We start from the raw sequence: 15,619 nt of genomic DNA, 5'->3' as shown, positions 1-15,619 counted from the left end.
AGGGAATCTTCAACATTAAACATAGTTTAAATAAAGGTGATACATTTTACTTGATTGTAGTATCAAATAAAATTTAGTAACAACAGGCTTACTACTGCACTAAATAAAGTTACCTATTTCCTCTGCAATTTTCTGTCTCTGTGACTTTTCTTTCACAGAAAAAACTATGCGGCGTTTCTCATCATCATCTTCATCATCGCTGGCATCGTTCTCATCTTCTCTAACAAGGCGGCCTTTCCCAGGCTCACTATCATGAGGAGTGAAATCTCCCAATTCCCGGGCCATCTGACGCTTTTTCCTTGCCGCATGTATAAAAGCTGCATCTGGAATTTCTCCTGGAAACAAACAGTAAGGATTAGAACCCATGCCATATTAGGAAGAAAGGTTCTATTTTCTTGAAACTATGAAAGATAAAAGAATCTCTCCAAGACAGCCGTGCATAAATGATGTTCTAACATCCCTTGCTGGCATCCCCGCTCCTCTCCCCAAACTCTGCCTGCTGTACGACTGATTTATTTTTTTAACTTAGTTTAAACAGAAACTGAAAGAAGCTAAGGAAACAAAATATATACAATGGCAATATATACAGGAAGGCAGGGAGGGGAAAATTCATGAAAACAGTTTTATTTTAATGGTTTTTATTTTTCATTTTTAAGAACTAAACAAAAGTAATCAAGTCATATTGATTACTAAACTGGAGAACAAAAACAAAAAAGGGATCTGCACTCTTACAACCTAAAACACACTGTTCAATTTAGAGTGTATTTCACCTGCAAATAGTTTTCAGGTCACCAGAAAACACATTGAATATATAATCCTGTGTCTAATTTTTCTTCATATTAAAATATAAGCTTTTCCATGTTGCTTTGCATAAACAATTTTTAGTGGTTTACAACATTCAATAGATAAAGCATAATCTACTACATAATCAAATTAACACTTTTACCTACAGTAAAAATTAACGCCTTGCTACTTTTCTAATTTGTTATTTAAGTAGCTATGGGATATCTCATCATGTAAATGCACCGTAACTTAACTTACTAAACTATTCCTCTCTTACTAAACATTTTTTCTAAATGTTTCTCATTGCAGTTAATGCTACAATAAAAACATTATTTCCATCAGATACATTTATAGCTATGGAATTACAGGTCAAAAAGTAAGCACATCTGAAATCTCCTGATTCATAATGTCAAACAGCTTCCCATAAAGACTGTACCAATCAGAATGCTATTAGATCTATGTATGTAATTTTTCACAACTTTACAAACCCAGAGCAAACATTTTGACTTTTTAAAAAAATTATTATCAGTTTCTTGGCTGTGTTGCACGGCTTGTGGAAGTTTTCAGACCAGTGATCAAACCTTGGTCACAGCAGTGAAAGCTCTAAGGCGTTCCCACAGAGTAAGCATTTTTAAATTTTATAATGAGTTAAATGCTTACTCTTCATAATTTAAATCTGGTGACTAAGTATTTATTCAAAAGCTGATTAGCCAGTGAATAGATCTGCAAACTATTTCCATTAAAATGTAAAAAAAAACCCTGAATATAAAGCTAGCAGCAGTTTTGCTTTTGGTAGCAGTTCTTGAAAAAGTTAAAATCTTAATCTGAAATACATTTTTAAAAAAAGGACTTTTGTACTATTTATCCATTTACCTGAACCCCTCATTTGTTTTGATAATAAAACTACCTGTCTGAGAATGAACTTGAGAACTTTCTAGTTCTCCTTCTTTCTGTATTTGCAAAAGGAAACAGCCTGGCTCCAAACAGATGTCGGAAGAAACACCACTTAGCTAACTCCTTCCTTAACGACCATCATTACAGATGGCTCATTCCTGAGGGATCACTTCGGTTGTGAGGAACATCTGCAAGTACATACCTGGACGGAGAACATTTAAAGAAGATAAAGCATTTGAAAAGGCTCCACCAGCCTTTGGCTTTTCTTCTTCCTTCTCACTTTCCATATCCATTTCATCTTCCCCGTGTTCACTGATGATAACTCCATCTTCTAGACTGGTGTCCTTAACATGACCTGCTTTGTCCAAAGGTGGTTCGTCTACATTTTTGGAAAAAATAAATAAATAATACAACATATCTAAAACAAAATCCATAAATTAAGGAGGCACTTCTAATGCAATTATAGGCTCAATTCATTAAAGCATCAACTATTCTAATTGTTTATAAAAATCCTCAAACTTCTGACATGTGACATGATCACAGTAGCCAGCCAGGAGGCAGAAACAATACAGAGGGTAGAGGGACGCATGGCCCTGCCCAATCCCTGCCTTTAGTTAACGTTATTGAAAGTTTACCACTTTACCAAAACTAACTTCTTCCTCTCAACTCTCATAGGTAACTGTTCTCACCTCTTGGGAGCATTATTCACTTTATATGTCAGTATTTCATCAAACTCTAAATCCATCTGTGTTAGTCTCTCAGTCATGTCCAACTCTGTGAGACCCCCATGGACTACAGCCCCCGAGGCTCCTCTATCCATGAGATTCTCCAGGCAAGAATACTGGAGTGGGTTGCCATTTCCTTCTCCAGGGGATCTTCCGGATCCAGGGATCAAACCTGGGTCTCCTGCATTGCAGATTCTTTAACGTCTGAATCACCAGGGAAGCCCATTTGAGGCAGCTTTCTATCAAGAACAAGATAGAAACTTCTCTGTAATGAACACTTTATAGGATATTGTCTTAGGTTATAACCATCATCTGAAGAGTGGAGACCCAAAAGTCACAGTTACATTGTGTAAACCCCTGAGGCTGTTGCCACAACTGAATGTTTGGAACAGTGGATTTGTGACTAAACCTGATTTTTCTGGCAACCTGGAACTGGGACACAGAGACAAGTTAGAAACTAGTTAGCACTAAAAACCACCGCATGCAAACCAGGAAGGCAGCTGTGGAGTCGCTACACCCCATCACATGGACAGAGAAGAGAGCTCTCTCTTCCGCAGGCCATTCCGGAGGCCAGCTTCAGACTACTTTCCTGCCACAGGGTTCCAGGGGGCACCACTGTCACAGAGGTTTATACCAAATGGTTTACTTTACTTATAACTATATAGTCCTATTACACCTTCCACCCCAGGCAAAATGCAGAAAAACAGGCATTTTTCGCCCTCAATCACTGAACCTGGCAATGCACATACGAGGCACCAAGAATATAATGAAAGAGTGAAACAAAAAGTTCATTCTAAATATGAAAGATACACTTCTGTTGTTTCCCTAGCATGTGCCCCTCCCCAAAACTGCTTCGAACGTTCTCAAACCATCTCCTACATCTCCTACTCCTCTAAAGAAGAATCCTGGAGATAAGATCCTACCCCCCCTCACCCCCTGCCCCACAACTTTACTTAGAAGATTTAGGTCACTCTGCTTCAGATCTCTTAAATTTTTTTAATTCACCACTCTACCTCATTGCCACAGATTCCCTCTGAAGTGCATTCTGAGGCTGATTTTAAAACTCACTTTATCAGATGCATAAAGATACCGGGAGTCAAGAACTACCCATTTGCTTTTGCTCTCAATTAACACTAAATCAATGGCTTTTAACAGACAAACAGAATTGCGAAAAGGTTTACTTGATCCAGTATGCCCAGATGATTCCTGCAGACTCAGTGTTGTAGTAAGTTCATAAGTTATTTGCTTGTGACAGAGCAAATACAAAGTCCAGAACATGGTGACAGGTGAATTTTTGTTAGTCCTGTATTATCCTTCCAGACAGCTTTATAAAAAGAGAGGCTGAATAACCTTTTCTGAGGCTCCTCTTGGGCCTCAATGTCTTCGCTACTTTAGGAAACCTGAGGCCACAAATATCCTCCTCTGACTGTGGGCACGTTCTCCATCTCCTCTATTCTGTCTACAAAGCGACACAGGCTTCTCTTTAGCAAAAGAACTTCAACATGATCCCAACTATTTCTCTAGCTATTGCCATCTACTCTCTGCCAAATGTTCCAAAGCAGCCATGTGGACCTGCAACCTCCCACTTCCTCACCAGTTTGCCAGTCTCGACCTTGGCAAACAGTCTTTGATATCTCCCATTCCAAGCTCACCAACTAAAGCAGAGGCTGCAGCCACAGCTAACTGATACAGTATCACTGAGCAATTTAGCAAACCATGTTCCTTCCCCTAAACAGGCAGAGCTTGGCAAGTAAATTAGTCTCTTTTGCCAGATGCCTCCCCCGCTCCCCACAAAACCCAGCCACCACACCAACAGCCCTTCCTTTTCCTGACCTTCCTGATACTATTTCATACAACTGACACTCATCAACACTCATCATCTTGAAACTTCCCTATCTGTTCTCCTTTGGACTTTATGACTCTTTGTATCTCTTGAGTAAACCATCCTCTCTATGTGTACACTTATTACAGGTGAAGTCTTTGGTCCTCAGGAATATTTCCTTTATGCTGCAGCCTCGATTCCATTTACCCCTGGCTTCAATCATCACCTCAATGAACACCAAAACAAAATCTACATCTCCAACTATTCACTGGCTATTTCTACCCAAATTCAAGTTCAAAGGTGAACTCATCAATTTGGAATATCCCGAAGGTAGGTTTTCTAAGTTGATACTACCCTTGTTTTCCAGTTAATGCACCTCTGCCTATCTAAGGAGGGTTGGGGGTAGGAAAAGTTTGGGATTGTGAGCTGATTAATGAAACAGCAACAGCGACCTCTACCTTTGGGGAGGATATTAATTGAGTTATCTGCTAAGTAGGAAATCAGTTAATATGAAAACAAGGTGGCCACATAAACTTTGCACATGCTTCAATTTTTAAACCCAACAGTAAATGGTCTTTTCTCAGTTCTCACTTTTCCTGAGCTTTCTTCTTCAATTTCATCATACACAGTTGGTTCTTAAGAGATCTGGAAAAAATGAAGCAGCTTCCTAGACTCCAAAATAATCAGTTCCCCTAAAAATACTCCTCCTCCCACCTGCATTCCCTATTTCTGTATATCATACATAATTATCCTCTCAGTCACCTGGCACAAAAGCTCAAATCTATTTCTTTTAGATCCAATAGCTGAAGCATACATTACGTCTACCAATTCTTCCTTTGGAATACTTCTTAAATAATCTTTTTCTATTCCTTTCCCCACACCCACAGCAAACATTTTAAATTCACCTACAATTTCCCACTGAGTCAGGAAAAGCCTCAGTCTTGCTCAACTGAGACCTTTTTAAACCCACTCTTACTGGATCAAAGCTGGCCCTTGCATTTAAACTGCTTTAGGCCTCTAATGTTTCCTGTGCCAATCCATGCTGCATGCTAACACCTGGTTAAGATTTCAAAAGGCATTTATCATGTCACCATCCTGGCAGGCCCCTGAAATGGCAACTCTAAACCTCATACTAGATACTAAACACCCTTCACAATCTGTCAACAACGTACCTTTCACCTAAACCTCTGCATCCCCCACACATCATCTATTCAGCCTGTCACATGTACTTGCTCTTTTCCAAAACAGCAAGTCTCTGAATAATAGGCCCACACCTCCCCTATTTTCTTTGCAATTTAAAAGATCAAAAATCCAGCTTCAAATTCCACTTTATCTATGAAGCATTCCTTCACCCATCTCTAAAAAGAAAAGTGCAGTTAAGCTTTAAGTCACTCACTAGACATTTTGCCAAATTCGGGATACAGTTATACACTGAAGTGATGTTGTCTCCAAAATTAGATTGCAAACTTGAGATATAATGACATACGTTCCCACATCAAGCCTATAGTGGAGAACTGGGCAATAATAATTTCTATCTTTAATTCCACAAAATAAAAAGATCTCCCTAAAGCATTTGCGTGAGAATAACTAGACCACAGCATATTATCATGAAACCACTTTCCTAAGGACAAATAAATGCTTAAAAGTTTAACTTAGTCTGTGAGAAGACATAAGAGATGGTTTGTACAATGTAGGCAGGTGCCACACACCCAGGAGTGAGCATTCATGTATCTGATAAGGCTGCTAAATGGGAACATTATCAACATTAGACTTAGGGGGTTCCTAAACATTCTCGAAGAATTAAAATGACTGTGTAAATAAAACCAAAGGAACCCAAAACTTGTCTCTACAAAATATAAGTACAGAATACAAGTACAGGAATTTGCACAGTACTCCTTCAAACAAAAACAAACTGTGTCTCAGGTTTAAGTGGGAAACCTCTCTCTGTTCAACAGCACTTGGAACACTAGTCAGAAAACTGGAAGAATTTAGTCACTGCAGCAGAAACATTCCAGTGGCAATGGTTCTGTCTTTCTAAATAATGCATTCACAATGCAGTCATGTTGGAATTAAATAAAACTGCATCATTACTCAACTTGAGCCCTTGACAATGACAGAATCAAGCGAACAAGTTCACTGTATATACACCAAATCTATTCAATCCCTGTGAGAGTTTCATTTTGTCACTTCAAAAGAATCAAATTAGTACTTACTGTCGGCAGATGAGTTGAGTTCTGTCTTAATCTTAGATTTTTCAAGATCTTCTTTATATTCTTTCTTAAGCAATTTTACTATCTTTTTGCTGTAACTTGATTTCTTCACTTTGAAAACTTCTTCATTTTCTTTAAAAAATAAACAAAATCTGTAGCAACTATTTTCATTCAATATTTTCCATTCTAACTTTTGAATTCTTCTAAATATACTCAAACATTCCAAATCATTACACAAGTTGAAATTACTTAAAATCCGTAATCGGCTTCTAAAAACTGAATCAACTTCATAATCTGGAATAAAATGCCAATCTGAGACTTTTTAAAGGCATAACACATGTAACTGCACAAAGTTCTGTGTTCTACTGTCTTTCTTAAATCATTTATTTCAGGAGAGGAAAAGAGATCTTCAAAAAAGCACCTAATTATCAAATTCTTAAGGTATCTTAAATAAAATATCCAAAATCAAAAGGTGCTAGTTTACAGACCTGTCAAGACTGAGTAACTCTATAACCCATCACACACGGACACAGTTATTTCAAGACCAAGCTGAGAGCTAATCAACTTTTCAAAAATAAATTTCGATGGTGTATCCATCATCTTTGATTTGAAAACTTTAAACGTCAATGCAAACACTTTACCAAGCTGTCCCTACATCAGCGAAAACGAAAATGTGACTGTACTCCTGGCAAACTTCAGAAACTGCCTATTACTGGAAACAAGAAAACATCGCGCATCAAGATGCAAGTCAGATTTCCAAAAGTCTTAAATTCTTTTTTCATAACATAGACTTAACTGGATTATACAAACATACACTCAACAATTGGGGAAGTAAAATGATAGAAGGCTCATCTACGATCAGAAATCTAAATCCACTGTAGCCTGGCCCCTCACACCAGATTGGATAAACCGCCTTGAATTACCATTACACCGTCTCTTTTCACCATCCAAATGTTAATGCGAGTTAAGGTCGCACATTTGTACCCCTATTTGCTTTTACAGGGAAACTGAGGATCGGAAACAGGATCGGCGATCGCCAAGGGCTGGCCCAAAGTGACTCGGAACCAGAGCTTCAACTATAGGCTTCTCTTTCCAGACCTAGCACTCCTCTTGACACACTAAGCCTTTCTGGTCAAGGATGTCTGGCCCCTTCCTACTCAAGGATGTCTGACCAGGGCGAGCATACCAAGAGGCGTGGGCACGGGGACCTACGGAAGGCCCGGAGAACGTGCCCAGGGCAGTCCAGGGAGCCATCTAATAGAGCAGTCTGGTTCTCCCTAAAACACAGCGGCTAGGAACGAGGCAGGACAAGGAGACACTGAATTTCCAGGTGAAAAAAAACTCAGAATGACTGATCTTAGGTCCCCATCCCCTCGGGACAGGAGATGCTCGGGAGGCCGGCGAGGAGGAGGCGGTAGTTAAGAGAAGGCCGGCGGCGGCGCGGGAACACATCCCCCCCACCGCCCCCCCCACCACCCTGCCTGCGCAGAAGGCCGGAGGCGGGGGAAGACGTGCAGCGGGTCGGGGCGGGAAGAAGCGACTGGGTTCCCGGGGCGGGGGGCGGGGATGCTGAGGCTGGGAGCGTCCTGGGAACGCAGGGACCCGCGGTGGAGGCCTAGCTAGGATAGAGATCCCGGGGTCCGGGGGGCCCCCCGAGGCGCGGCGGTTTACCTTCGTCCTCGTCCTGGAAGCTGAGCAGGCTGGCCCGGGGCACCTCTTTGTTCTCGCGCGGCCTCTTGCGCGGCTTCAGCCCGTTGCCGGGCTCCAAGCCGCCGGGGAGGCAGCCCCCGGCCTCTGTCCCCGAGGTCAGCGCGGCCGGCGGCGGCGGCGGCGGCGGCGGCCCCGGGCCCAGCAGGGACTCGCCCGCGGGGGCCCTGTCGCCTCCGCCGCCGCCGGGGCCAGGCTCCTCGCCGGTGCCAGGCGGCGGCGGCAGCAACGGTGGGGGCTCCTGCTCCTCATCGCGCTCTCGCTCCTCCTCCTCCGAGTCATTCCGCTTGCGCACGTTCACCCGCCGGGCCTTTCGGAACATTGCCCCGCGTCCCGCACGGCGCTCTCACACACACACCAGCCGGCTCCCAACTCAGCCGCCCCGGCAGCGCCGAGCTCGCGACAGCGCACGCGCGATCTCCCCGGGAGTCCAGCCGGGCTCCTCGTTTCCCTTTCCCAGCTACCGCGCACCGCGGGGAGCGCGCAGGCGCTCACGCGCTCAAAGATTGGAGAGAACTCCTCCCCTCTCGCGAGAACGTCAGTTTTGTTTTGTTCCCCACCCCATCCCGACCCCACCCGCGGCGTCCCCCTGTCGGCCCGGAGGACTATTGGAACGGAACTCTGGGAGTCCGGAGCCGTCCGGCCGGTCACAAAGAGAATCATAGAGACGAGAGGAAAGAGTCAGCCCCGGGTGCTGCAGTGCGTCTCCCTCATGACGTAGTCACGCGAGGAAACCTCCCGACAAGCGCTGGGAGGAGCAGATAGTGAAGGAGGAGACGGGGGAAAGGCGGAGAAGTAGTGGGGAGGGAAGGAGGAGATCCAAGGTGGAACGGGAGGAGGTAGGGAGGAGCTGGAAGTGGAATCCCAAGGGTGCGATATTTTTTCTTGAGACTGAATTGAGTGAAGTGAAATGAAGGTCGCTCAGTCGTGTCCGACTCTCTGCGACCCCTTGGACTATACAGTCCATGGAATTCTCTAGGCCAGATTACTGAGCCGTGATGTATTAATATGCCTAACCTTATTAGTACGTCATATTTCTACACCTTCATGATTTAAGAGCACTTTCAAAAAGACGGAGTGTCATATAGGATAAAATGTTATTTGGCCTTTTTTTTTTTTTTTTTTAGCACCTTTCCCTCTATTACAATGAAAGCAAAAGTGTCCATGATTTTTTCAAAAGAAGGCCAGGTTTGCTAGCCGTTCCTCAACTTGGCTGATTTCAGAAACAAGTGTAGGAAAAAATCGACGTAGCGAGACACATTTCAGACATGTCACAGAGGTAACCCTTTAAACTGGCAAGGGCACATTGACTCTGAAGTTGAGTTCACCTACTTTCTCACTGTGTCACCGAATGTAGGGCCTTCTCCTTCGCCTATGTGCCTATATGTGAATTTTCTTGTTTCAAAATTGAAAAGGTTACAAGAGGTATTCACATCCATTTCTAGGCACTTTCCAGTTCGCTGGCAATGTTGAACTTTTTGTGATCCTCCAGAAGACTTCTCAATTAAATGCACCCATTCCCGTCCATTTTAGTTCATTGATTCCTAAAATGTTGGTGTTGACTCTTACCGTCTCCTGCTTGACTAAACCTAATTTACCTTGATTCATGGACCTAACATTATAGCTTCCTCTGCAATATTGTTCTTTACAGTATCAGACTTCACTTTCACCACCAGACACATCCACAACTTAGCTACATTTCCACTTTGGCCCGGCCTCTTCATTCTTTTTGGAGTTATTTCTCTGCTCTTCCACAGTAGCCTATTGGACACCTACTGACCTGGGGAGCTTATCCTTCAGTGTCATATTTTTTTTTGTTTTTTCATACTGTTCATGGGGTTTTCGAGGCAGGAATACTGAAGTGGTTTGCCATCCCCTTCTCCAGTGGACTGTTTTCTCAGAACTCTCCACCATGAGCTGTCAAGTCTTGGGTGGCCCTCAGGTGGCTGATAGCATCCTTGAGAACAAGACTGTTATCTGTGTGATGATTTTGGTTAGCTTTGTGTGATCCTGGTTTTCTGGAGGGTGTGGGATTATAGTTCTTGCTTCCTGGTGGGAGAGACTGGTTGTGGGAAAATCTGGGTATTGCTCTGGTGGTTAGGGCCATGCTCAGTAAAGCTTTAATCCAATTGTCTGCTGATATTTGGATCTATGCTATGTTAGTTATGCCCTGATGCAACTCAATACTAGAGTCTACAGGCTCTATGGTAGAACTACTGGCAACCTTCAAAAAGGACTTATGCCAATACATGCCTCCCAGGATTGCTGCTGCCGGTGACCCTGTCCCCCAGGCAGGCTACTGCCAACCCATACCGCTGCAGGAGCTCTTCAACGCTGACAGGCGGATCTATCTCAGTCTTTAGTGGGATCACAGGAATTTAATTCACACCATTATATTTATTACTGTGGGCAAAAATCCCTTAGAAGAAATGGAGTAGCCCTCATGGTCAGTAGAAGAGTCTGAAATGTAGTACTTGGATGCAATTTCAGAAACAACAAAATGATCTCAGTTCGTTTCCAAGGCAAACCATTCAGTATCACAGTAATCCAAGTCTGCACCCCAACCATTGAGGCTGAAGAAGCTGAAGTTGATTCTTTCTATGAAGACCTACAAGACCTTCTAGAACTAACACCAAAAAGAGATCCTTTTCATCATAGGGGGTTGGAATGCAAAAGTAGGAAGTCAAGAGATACCTGGAGCAACAGGCAAGTTTGGCCTTGGAGTACAAAATGGAGCAGGGCAAAGGCCAAGAGAACACACTGATCATAGCAAACACGCTTTTCCAACACAAGCGACAACTCTGCACATGGACATCATCAGATGCTCAATAGAAAGTGAAAGTGAAGTCGCTCAGTCCTGTCCGACTCTTCGAGACCCCATGGACTGCAGCCTACCAGGCTCCTCCATCCATGGGATTTTCCAGGCAAGAGTACTGGAGTGGGTTGCCATTTCCTTCTCCAGGGGATCTTCCTGACCCAGGGGTCGAACCCGGGTCCCCTGCATTATAGGCAGACGCTTTTACCGTCTGAGTACCAAAACCAGATTAATTATATTCTTTGTAGCCAAAGATGGAGAAGCTCTATACAATCTGCAAAACCAAGACTGGGAGCTTACTATGGCTCAGATCATGAGCTCCTTATTGCAAATTCAGACTTAAACTGAAGAAAGTAGGGAAAGCCACTAGACCATTCAGTTCAGTTCAGTCACTCAGTCGTGTCCGACTCTTTGTGACCCCATGAATCGCAGCACGCCAGGCCTCCCTGTCCATCACCAACTCCCGGAGTTCACTCAGACTCATGTCCATCGAGTCAGTGATGTCATCCATCCATCTCATCCTCTGTCATCCCCTTCTCCTCCTGCCCCCAATCTCTCCCAGCATCAGAGTCTTTTCCAATGAGTCAACTCTTTGCATGAGGTGGCCAAAGTACTGGAGTTTCAGCTTTAGCATCATTCCTTCCAAAAAAATCCCAGGGCTGATCTCCTTCAGAATGGACTGGTTGGGTCTCCTTGCAGTCCAAGGAACTCTCAAGACCAACACCACAGTTCAAAAGCATCAATTCTTTGGTGCTCAGCTTTCTTCACAGTCCAACTCTCACATCCATACATGACCACTGGAAAAACCATAGCCTTGACTAGATGACCTTTGTTGGCAAAGTAATGTCTCTGATTTTCAATATGCTATCTAGGTTGGTCATAACTTTTCTTCCAAGGAGTAAGCGTCTTTTAATTTCATGGCTGCAGTTACCACCTGCAGTGATTTTGGAGCCCAAAAAAATAAAGTCTGACACTGTTTCCACTGTTTCCCCATCTATTTCCCATGAAGTGATGGGACCAGATGCCATGATCTTAGTTTTCTGAATGTTGAGTTTTAAGCCAACTTTTTCACTCTCCTCTTTCACCTTCATCAAGAGGCTTTTTAATTCCTCTTCACTTTCTGCCATAAGGGTGGTGTCATCTACATATCTGAGGTTATTGATATTTCTCCCGGCAATCTTGATTCCAGCTTGTGCTTCTTCCAGCCCAGCGTTTCTCATGATGTACTCTGCATATAAGTTAAATAAGCAGGGTGACAATATACAGCCTTGATGAACTCCTTTTCCTATTTGGAACCAGTCTGTTGTTCCATGTCCAGTTCTAACTGTTGCTTCCTGATCTGCATACAAATTTCTCAAGAGGCAGGTCAGGTGGTCTGGTACTCCCATCTCTTTCAGAATTTTCCACAGTTTATTGTAATCCATACAGTCAAAGGCTTTGGCATAGTCAATAAAGCAGAAATAGATGTTTTTTCTGGAACTCTCTTGCTTTTTTGATGATCCAGCGGATGTTGGCAGTTTGGTCTCCGGTTCCTCTGCCTTTTCTTAAACCAGCTTGAACATCTGGAAGTTCACGGTTCACATATTGCTGAAGCCTGGCTTGGAGAATTTTGAGCATTACTTTACTAGCATGTGCTGCTACTGCTGCTGCTAAGTCACCTCAGTCGTGTCTGACTCTGTGCGACCCCATAGAGGGCAGCCCACTAGGCTCCCCTGTCCCTGGGATTCTCCAGGCAAGAACACTGGAGTGGGTTGCCATTTCCTTCTCCAATGCATGAAAGTGAAAAGTGAAAGTGAAGTCGCTCAGTCATGCCCGACTCTTAGCCACCCCATGGGCTGGAGCCTACCAGGCTCCTCCATCCATGGGATTTTCCAGGCAAGAGTACTAGAATGGGGTGCCATTGCCTTCTCCAACTAGTATGTGAGGTGAGTGCAATTGTGCAGTAGTTTGAGCATTCTTTGGCATTGCCTTTCTTTGGGATTGGAATGAAAAGTGACCTTTTCCAGTCCTGTGGCCACTGCTGAGTTTTCCAAATTTGCTGGCATATTGAGTGCAGCACTTTTGCAGCATCATCTTTCAGGATTTGAAATAGCTCAACTGGAATTCCATCATCTCCACTAGCTTTGTTCGTAGTGATGCTTTCTAAGGCCCACTTGACTTCACATTCCAGGATATCTGGCTCTAGGTGAGATCACACCATCATGATTATCTGGGTCTGACCTAAATCAAATCCCTTATGATTATACAGTAAAGGTAATGAATAGATTCAGAGGATTAAATCTTATAGAACGCCTAAAGAATTATGGATGTAGGTTTGTAACATTATACAGGAGGTGGTGACCAAAACCATCCCAAAGAAAAATGCCAAAAGGCAAGTGGTTGTCTAAAGAAGCCTTACAAATAGCAGGAGAAAAGAAGTGAAAGGCAAAGGAGAAAGGAAAAGTATACCCAACTAAATGCAGAGTTCCAGAGAATAGCAAGGAGAGATAAGATAGCCTTAAGTGAACAATGCAAAGAAATAGAGGAAAATAATAGAATGGGAAAGACTAGAGATCTCTTCAAGAAAACTGGAGATTCCAATGGAACATTTCCTACAAAAATGGGCTCAATAAATGACAGAAACGGCAAGGACCTAACAGAAACAGAAGAGATTAAGAAGAGGTGGAGAGAATACACAGAACTGTACAAAAATGTCTTAATGACCCAGATAAACACGATGGTGTGGTCACACGCCTAGAGCCAGACATCCTGGAGTGTGAAGTCAAGGGGGCCTTAGGAAGCATCACTATGAACAAAGGTAGTGGAGGTTATGGAATTCCAGCTGAGCTATTTCAAATCCTAAAAGATGATGCTGTGAAAGTGCTGCACTCAGTACACCAGGAAATGTGGAAAACTCAGCAGTGGCCACAGGACTGGAAAAGTCAGCTTTTATTCCAATCCCAAAGAAAGGCAATGCCAAAGAATGTTCAGATTACCGTGTGGTTGCACTCATTTCACATTCTAGCAAAGTAATGCTCAAAATCCATCAAGCTGGGCTTCAGCAGTATGTGAACCAAGAACTTGCGGATGTAAAAGCTGAATTTAGACAAGGCAGAGATCAAATTGCCGACATCTGTTGGGTCATAGAAAAAGTAAGAGAGTTCCAAAAAAGAAAAAACATCTACTTCCATTTCATTGACTACGCTAAAACCTTTGACTATGTGTATCACAACAAACTGTGGAAAATTCTTAAAGAGATGGGAATATCAGACGACTTCATCTGTCTCCTGAGAAACCTATATGTAGGACAAAAAGCAACAGTTGGAACCAGACATAGAACAATGAACTGGTTCAAAATTGGGAAAGGAGTACAAAAAGGCTGTAAATTGTCATCCTACTTATTTAACTTATATGCAGAGTACATCATACAAAATTCTGGGCTGGATGACTCACAAGTTGGAATCAAGATTGCCAGGAGATATATCAATAACCTCAGATACGCAGATGACACCACCCTTATGGCAGAAAGCAAAGAGGATCTACAGAGCCTCTTGATGAAGGTGAAAGAGGAGAGTGAAAAAGCTGGCTTAAAACTGAATATTCAAAAAACGAAGACCATGGCATCTAGTCCCACACTTCATGGCAAATAGATGGGGGAAAAGTGAAAACAGTGACAGATTTTATTTTCTTGGGCTCTAAAATCACTGCAGATGTTGATGGCAGCCATGAAGTTAAGACACTTGCTCCTTGGAAGAAAAGCTATGACAAACCTAGACAGCATATTACAAACAGAGACATCACTTTGTCAACAAAGGTCTGGATAGTCAAACCTATGGTTTTTCCAACAGTTGTGTACAGATGTGAGAGTTGGACCATAAAGAAGGTTGAGTGTTGAAGAATTGATGCTTTTGAATTGTAGTGCTGGAGAAGACTCATCTTCTTGAGAGTCCCTTGGTCTGCAAGGAGACCAAACCAGTCACTCCTAAAGGAAACCAACCCTGAATATTCACTGGAAGGACTGATGCTGAAGATGAAGTTCCAGTACTTTGTCCACCTGATTTGAAGAGCCAACTCATTGGAAAAAACCCTGATGCTGGGAAAGATTGAGGACGGGAGAAGGGGGCAGCAGAGGATGAGGTGGTTGGATGGCATTACTGACTCAATGGCCATGAGTTTGAGCAAACTATCGGAGATAGTGAAGGACAGGGAAGCTTGACATGCTTCAGTTCATGGAGTCACAAACAGTCGGACACATCTTAGTGATGGAACAACAAGAGATATTCTTTGAACATAAAAATGAAGATGTGTATTTTATGAATTACCTTTTTTTAATACAATGTGTAACTTACTTTTTTAGTCTAACATACATTGGACATCAGTTCATATCTGTTCATAAAGTGTTGTCCCTTCTACCAACCTGCATAGTGATCCATTGTTCAAATGTACCATAATTTATTAATATTTAAGTAGTTTCGTAAGAATTGGTATTAATGTTTTTTCCAATCTTGCTATGATAATCAATACTGTGATGAAAAGCTTTGAAAAATGGTCATGAGTAGGATGAATTGGTATTGAAATTACTAGATCCACAGGTGTGCATTTGTAATTTTGCCAATTCTAAGCCGCTCTCTATAGCAGCATGCAATTTAAAAAAAAAAATTTTTTTTTTTTATGTAATTGTTGT

General features: G+C 42.7%; 1 protein-coding gene across 1 annotated transcript in view; it reads right to left on the bottom strand.

Annotated features, from left to right (window-relative positions):
* The window catches only part of PAXBP1 (PAX3 and PAX7 binding protein 1), a 32,826-nt gene extending 24,363 nt beyond the window's left edge, over nt 1-8,463 (bottom strand). The window contains exons 1-4 of the mRNA NM_001075689.3: nt 8,106-8,463; nt 6,438-6,566; nt 1,880-2,056; nt 114-335 (exon numbers count right to left, since the gene is read on the bottom strand). Of these exons, the coding sequence (NP_001069157.3) occupies nt 114-335; nt 1,880-2,056; nt 6,438-6,566; nt 8,106-8,463 (886 nt within the window). The remainder of the gene's footprint in view (nt 1-113; nt 336-1,879; nt 2,057-6,437; nt 6,567-8,105) is intronic.
* Between the last annotated feature and the right edge of the window lie 7,156 nt (nt 8,464-15,619).

This window comes from Bos taurus, chromosome 1, assembly GCF_002263795.3.
Source record: "Bos taurus isolate L1 Dominette 01449 registration number 42190680 breed Hereford chromosome 1, ARS-UCD2.0, whole genome shotgun sequence".
Lineage (NCBI taxonomy): Eukaryota > Metazoa > Chordata > Mammalia > Artiodactyla > Bovidae > Bos > Bos taurus.
The sequence above is the reverse complement of the archived record's forward strand: the minus strand, read 5'-3'. Positions and strand labels throughout refer to the sequence as shown.